Below are 8034 nucleotides of genomic sequence, written 5' to 3'. Positions count from 1 at the left end.
TTGGTAAAGGAATGTCATCGAATATGGCTTATATATATATATACTATACTATATATATATTATATATACATTTAATATATATACTATACTATATATACATTATATATAGTATATAAGATGTATATATAGCTTATCGAATATAGCTTATATATATATATATATATATATATATCTTATATCGATATACTATATATATACATCTTATATACTATATTTATACTATACTATATATATATATATATACATTTAATATATACTATACTATATATACATCTTATATATATACTATACTATATATATATTATATATACATTTAATATATATACTATACTATATATATACATCTTATATACTATATTTATACTATACTATATATATATATATTATATATACATCTTATATATATACTATACTATATATATATTATATATATATATTTAATATATATATTATACTATATATTATAGTATATATATAGTATATACTATAATATATATACATATATATATATTATATAAATATATACATCTTATATATCGATATAAGATCTTATATCGATATATAGTATAGTATACATATATATATATATATATATATATATATATATATATATATATATATATATAACTATCTTCGATATACTATATATACATCTTAAATATACTATATATACTATACTATATATACATCTTAAGATATACTATATATACTATACTACATATACATCTTAAGATATACTATATATAGTAGATATATATAGTAGATATACATGTATATATAGTATATCTTAAGATGTATATATAGTATATAAATCGAATATAGGTTATATATAGTAAGATGTATATATATTATAGTATATTATAGTATACATATAAGCTTATATTTATACTATACTATAGTCTATACTATATATACATCTCATAAGATATATAAACTATATTCGATATACTATATATACTATACTATATATACATCTTAAGATATACTAGATATACATGTATATATAGTATATCTTAAGCTATACATATAGTGTAATATAGTATAGTATACACACACACACACACACACACACACACACACACATATATATATACTACACTATATATACATCTTATATATAGTATATAAGATGTATATATAGCTTATCGAATATAGCTTATATATATATATATACACATCTTATATCGATATACTTTATATACATTTTATATACTATATATATATATATATATATATATATATATACATCTTATATATATACTATACTATATATATATTATATATACATTTAATATATATACTATATTATATATACATTTAATATATATACTATATTATATATACATCTTATATATAGTATATAAGATGTATATATATAGCTTATCGAATATAGCTTATATATATATATATATATATATATATATATATATATATATATATATATACATCTTATATCGATATACTATATATACATCTTATATACTATATATACATCTTATATACATCTTATATTCGAATATCTATACATCTTAGATATGTATTTTAACATCCTTTTGTCTCTAATATCTATTTTTTTTAAATATTGGGCCCACTTAGCCCACTTAGCCCGTTTAGCCCGCGGCCCGGGACCGTTTAGCCCTGGACCAAACGGTCCCGGTCTCTGGTCGGTCCTTAGAAAAAGCCCGTTAGGCCCGTTTAATTTGGGCCCGGCCCACTTGGCCCGTTTAGGCCCGGAACCGGCCCACTTGCCAGCCCTACCTCTGGCTCTTAAGCTCGATTCCATCGCTTCTCATCATAGTTCGATTTGGATTCGAGCTCGATAATGACTTCGACCTCGGTATTTGATCTATCCCTGAAACTCAAAGCTCGTTTGTGCCTTCTTCGGATCTCATCTCGATATTATGAAGACTCTCTTCAGTCCATTATGTTCTCATCTCGACCAGTCGTACGAAGGCCGAAATCAGTTTCGACCATATACAGATAGTCCCCTCGTTTCTCGGGAAGAATGTGGCGAGAAATGACGTGATTTTTCAACGGCGCTATTAGATATATACTGACGTTTGCGCCGAGCCCGACCATGACATGCGTGATAGTTGTATATGTGCTCGATAACCGAGAGGCATCTTGAAAAAATAAGGAAATATTGCAACTGGAAAAATAAAGAAGTGGTAATCCCGGCTTCCGAGGAAGATATTACTACTCATGTGAAAAGATTTTTAAGCGGGTATACCTACCCTTTCACGTTAGGCCCCCTCGACCCTGTTGTCATCGATTTTTGCCGTCAATACCAAATAACCCTAGGCCAAATCCATCCTTCTTTTTGGCAGATCGTTATTATGATCCGTTTTTTTGTGAACAAAATCGAGGGGATGCCTTTCACCCTCGACCACCTTATTAGATTGTACAGCCCCGCCTCTTTCGAGGTGGGTTAATAAAACTCAGCGTCGGGCTACCAAGGTGTTGTTCTCGAGCATAGACGAGGATAAGGATCAAGGTTGGATGGGATTCATTCCAGTGAAGACTTAGGACCTAATTCCGGCTGAGAACATGACTTTTCCCGAGGAATGTAACATGAAACGTAAGTGTAATTCTGTTGTTATCTCCTATTGTTTTGCCCCTTCGTTTCTTTCTCACCGATATCCCCTTTTCTAATGCAGCAGTTTCTTGGATGCCCGGCGCAGTTCCTAACCTTAAGAGTTGGGTACAGGACCTGGCTTCGACCTCTACATACGCCGAGCGCTCGTGGCGTGATTTGTCAAAGGGTCGATGGGAGGCAAAAAATCATGGTAAGCTTTTTTTTCATGTCTTTGATAGTTCGAACGAAATGTTTTCCACATACTTAACCAATTTTCTTGTGTGTAGGCCTGGGCAAAGATGCGGTTTTGAGCCCCCCGTCTGGTGAGGAAGAGACGCCGGCCCTAGTCCCGAAACTGGCGAAGGACCATAAGAGAAAAAGGGCCTCTACTTTCGAGGATCCACAACCTAAGACAAGGGCGGCTCATAAACCGAGGAAGAATACCATCCCTTTGACCGAAGAATCAGTTCGGCGTCTAAGGGATGAAGACGGGGAATAAGAAGAAGACAACGGGACTGTACTGGTGGCCCGAGTGAAGAAAACCATTGATGCCCTAAAGGCAGCTGGATCGATGGTGGTTAATGAGCCTCTGCCTCGAACCGAGGGGATATCGGAGAAGGGTTCGGGCAAAGTCCCCGAGTTGTTGGAGATCGACCTCCCATCGAAGTCAACGGACGGTGGATATATCTGAAGGGACCGGCCCTGAACATCTCCGAACTGAAGAGAACGCCCTAAGCGACTTACTTGGGCAATAGTAATCGGAGACTCGCTTACTCTTCCCGCTTTTTCCGAAGGGGCGATTTAGGAAGCCCAAGCTTTGGGGACCCTCGAGGTAGGCCAGTCTCACGAAGGGGAGGACCCCTTCCGTGATTTGTTTATTGGTGTCGAGGATGTTGCTGGACCTAGTGATGTGTCGGGCCTTTTCTATGAAGTGCAACAAGCTCCGAATCGGGTAAGCTCTAACTACCTTCGTTGGTACCACCTTTATGTTTGTTTTTATTTTCTAATTTCTTTTCTTCTTTCTTCGTAGGCCTAAGTGGTTCAGCAAGAAGCATGTTCTCGATCTCGAGCTGAGCTGAGTCAGTACGAGGCCGACTTCCGAAGGGTCACTGAAGAGAGAAACGCCCTTAAACTCCTCTACGGGCAAAGGGAAGAGGAAATCATGGAGCTCCGAGCTGAGCTGGCCAAGGCTCATCAAGACTAAACCGACCTGACTGAGCAGGTAATGATAATCTTAAAAACTCACGGGCTCGATTCTGGAACGACGGCTAATATTTCGATCTCACGGTTGCAGCAGAAACTTGAGGTGATTGGGCTACTTCGTGAGGAGGTTGATACGATAAGGGCGGAGACCTTGGGGTGGAAAGATGGCATGGACCACCTTGCTATAGAAAAAGAAACTGCTCGAGCCCAATTATTATCGGCCGAAAGTCAACTTCAAGGCATTAAATATAGGAGCTCGATTCAAGCAAGGAAAATAGAGGAGCTCGAGGCTAGGTTGGCGTTCAAACTTGCTAAAGCCAAAGCTGAACCAGAAAAAGCACAGGCCGATGTGGATGCATTCGTGGCCGTCTATCGGGCCAATGCTGAAGCCGCTCAGATTCAAGAGAGAGAGGCAGACGAGACCACTCAAACTCGAGCACATTGGATTGGTGAACTCGCCTGATGCCAATCTCGGAGGGAAACCCTCGAGGAGATTCATGCTCGAGGTTTTGATCTTACCGAAGAGATAAAAAGGGCTAAAGAGCTTGAAGCCGATGCTGGATCCTTGGCTTCCGATGATGATGGGAGCAAGAGTGGGTCCGAGAGCGGGGAGGAGCCCGATGGAGAAGAGACCACCCCCGGAGATAACCAGGAAACTTAGAGTTTTTTCCATTTTGGATTTTTGTGTAGGGTCCTATTCGGGCGTTGTAAACACTTTTGTATATATACATATATATATAAAGATCTTTTCTTTCCCTGACTTGTCTCTGTTTTATTTTCTGCCTTGTGAAGATTTTGTTTCATTCATGCCTTATGAAATTTTTCATAAGTTCGAGGCTTTGCGCAATTTGATCGAATTCGGACCTTGTGGTCTTTGTAACCGAGTGAGTGCTTGCTCAGACTCGAAGTAAGAATAGCCCTTAGGCTTTGTGGTTGAGTGATTGCTCAGACTCGAAGTAAGGATAACCCTTACGCTTTATGGTTTAGTGATTGCTCAGACTCGAAGTAAGGTAGCCCTTAGGTTTTATGGTCGAGTGATTGCTCAAACTCGAAGTAAGGTAGCCCTTAGGCTTAGTAGTCGAGTGAGTGATTTCTCGAACTCGAAGTAAGGGTAGCCCTTAGGCTTATTAGTCGAGTGAATGATTGCTCGAACTCAAAGTAAGGATAGCCCTTAGGCTTAGTGGTCGAGTGAGTGATTTACTCGAACACGAAGTAAGAGTAGCCCTTAGGCTTAGTAGTCGCGTGAGTGTTTGCTCAAACTCGAGGTAAGAGTATCCCTTAGGCTTAGTAGTCGAGTGAGTGATTGCTCGAACTCGAAATAAGTGTAGCACGTAGGTTTAGTAGTCGAGTGAGTGATTGCTCGCACTCAAAATAAGATTAGCTCATAGGCTCAGTGGGACTTGATCTCGTTGATTTTTCGGTTGACAGTCCCCGATTTATGGGGTAATGGTCGACCCTTAAGCCTGTTTGCATAATAGATCACGGAATAGAGAATGGATTCTGAGATATGAGATATCGGTAAAAAATTCTCTTTATGTCATTATACATGTGTTTATGTTCTGTACCAGGGATCGAGCAAACTACATGAGCATGGTTCGTTTTGACCATTTGGCTCTTACAATTTTTCCTATCGAAACCATGTTGTCATCAGGTGACTTTTTTGCTTCGAACTTGATATATTCGAGGATAATGCCCCCCGATATTCGAGGTTGATTGTAAAGAGGCCCCGGATACTGTTGAATTGTTCTAAGTTAGCACGATCAATGGTTGCCTCATTAAAAATATTTCCGAAAAATCCATTTGGGACAAAAACCAGTCTACGGGAAAAAGAGTGCAACACGTACTTTCAGGCCTAAAGGTTTCGAGTTGAATAACCCATCCATGTTATTGATCGAACACCTTCAAAGGTTAATTTCGAAAAATAAATGAACATAGGAGGGTCGTACCTTAGCAGTAGTATCGTATTAGGTGCGACACGTTCCAATTTCTTGGTAGTTTTTTGCCGTTTATTACACCGAGGTTGTAGGATCTTTTTCCGACAATTTCAAGAATCTGATACGGTCCTTCCTAGTTCAGACCCAGTTTTTCTTTATTTGAATTTCGGGTGTTGGGGGTAACTTTCCTTAGCACTAAGTCCCCGATTTTAAATTATCAAATATTGGTTCTTCGATTATAATACCTTTTCATCCGCTGTTTTTGGGTGACTAATCGGATGAGAGCTGCTTCTCATTTTTCTTCCAATAATTCTAGGCTCGTGTTCATCATCTCTTTATTCGACTCATTTGTTGCATATCGAAACCTGATGCTGGGTTCCCTAACCTCAATCGGGATAAGAGCTTCGGCGCCATAAACCAACGAGAATGGTGTCGCCCCGGTGCTCGATTTTGATGTTATGCGGTAAGCCCATAGGACTTCGGGTAGTATTTCTTTCTATTTTCCTTTAGCGTCAGTTAATCTTTTCTTAAGATTTTGGATGATGATTTTTTTGGTTGATTCAGCCTGTCCGTTTCCGCTGGGATGATAAGGTGTTGATTGGATCCTTTTGATTTTGTGATCTTCGAGAAATTTGGTTACTTTGCTTCCGATGAATTTTTTTCCATTGTCACATACAATTTCGGATGGCATCCTGAACCGACATATGATGTGGTCCCAAATGAAGTCTATCACCTTATTTTTTCTGACTTTCTCGAAAGTCTGTGCTTCAACCTATTTAGAGAAATAATCAGTCATAAACAAAATAAACTAAGCCTTACCTAGGGCCGATGGGAGGGGGACGACGATGTCTATTCCCCATTTCATGAAAGTCCAAGGAGCAAGGACCAAGTGGATAAGTTCCCCGGGTTGATGAATCATGGGTGCATGTCTTTGACATTTGTCACATTTTCGAACGAACTCCCTTGAATCTTTATCCATATCGATCCAATAATATCCTGCTCTGATTATCTTGTGGACTAATGAATCGGCACCTGAATGATTCCCACAAGTGCCCTCGTAAATCTCACATAGGATGTATTCGGTATCTCCTGGTCCCAAACATATTGCCAGTGGACCATCGAACGTACTTCTAAACAGCGTTCCATCATTGGATAAGGTGAACCGTGCAAATTTTGTGCGTAGAGTGCTCGATTCCTTTGGAGCCGATGGAAGTTTTCCGTTCTTGAAGTACTCTACATATTTGTTTCTCCAATCCCATGTTAGACTAGTGGAGTTTATCTCAACATGACCTTCCTCGATTACCGATTTCATGAGTTGCACGACAGCCCCCGAGTTGAGTTTGTCATCCTCGACCGATGACCCTAAGTTTGCAAGAGCGTCGGCCTCACTGTTCTGCTCTCGAAGTACATGTTGCAAAGTCCATTCTTTAAATCGATGTAGATTCACTTGCAATTTATCCAAGTACCTCTGCATTCTATCTTCCCGGACTTCAAAAGTCCCATTGACTTGATTTACCACGAGGAATGAATCACATTTAGCCTTCACGACCTCGGCTCCTAAGCTTCTAGCTAGTTCGAGACCTGCAATCACAGCCTCATACTCGGCCTCATTGTTAGTCATTTTTGTAATTTTAATAGACTGTCTAACTATATTACCCGTGGGCGATTTTAGTACAATGCCCAGTCTGAACCCCTTTGCGTTCGAGGCTCCGTCCGTAAAGAGGGTCTAGATTCCCGAAGAGGTATCTGATTTTATCAGTAATTCCTTTTTCAATTTCGGGCACCAAGGCCGGCGTGAAGTCAGCCACGAAGTCCGCTAAGATCTAATATTTGATAGCGGTTCGAGGTCGATACTCGATGTTTATGGCCCATTTGGCCAATCAACATGAGAGCTCATGCTTGTGTAAAATATTTTGTAGAGGATAAGTTGTCACAACATGTATCGGATGGCACTGGAAATATGGTTTTAGTTTTCTAGAGGCGCTTATTAAAGCAAGCACTAATTTTTCTAAGTGTGGATATCTAAATCCCGGCCTCCCATAAAGTTTGACTGATATAATAAATAGGGAATTGCGTACCTCGTTCATCTCGAACTAGGATTCCACTTACCGCTATCCCCGAAACAGCTAGATATAGGTAGAGTTGTTCGTCTGCCTTTGAGGTTTGAAGCAATAAAGGGCTCGATAAATACCGTTTTAGCTCTTCCAAAGCCTGCTGACATTCTGGAGTCCATGCAAAAGTGTTTTCTTTTTAAGCAAAGAGAAAAGTCGGTGGCTCCTATCCGAGGATCTCAAAATGAATTGTCCCAGGGCGGCTATCCGT

The 8034-nt window shown here is 39.0% G+C and overlaps 1 protein-coding gene across 1 annotated transcript; it reads right to left on the bottom strand.

The window, feature by feature from the left end:
- Positions 1–6520: 6520 nt before the first annotated feature.
- Positions 6521–7333, bottom strand: LOC138893022 (uncharacterized). Its single transcript, XM_070176788.1, has one exon. It carries the CDS (start codon positions 7331–7333, stop codon positions 6521–6523), a length of 813 nt encoding a protein of 270 aa, XP_070032889.1.
- Between the last annotated feature and the right edge of the window lie 701 nt (positions 7334–8034).

Source organism: Nicotiana tomentosiformis, chromosome 5 (genome assembly GCF_000390325.3).
Source record: "Nicotiana tomentosiformis chromosome 5, ASM39032v3, whole genome shotgun sequence".
Taxonomy (NCBI): domain Eukaryota; kingdom Viridiplantae; phylum Streptophyta; class Magnoliopsida; order Solanales; family Solanaceae; genus Nicotiana; species Nicotiana tomentosiformis.
Note: the sequence above shows the minus strand (reverse complement) of the source record. Positions and strands in the feature narration are given on the sequence as shown.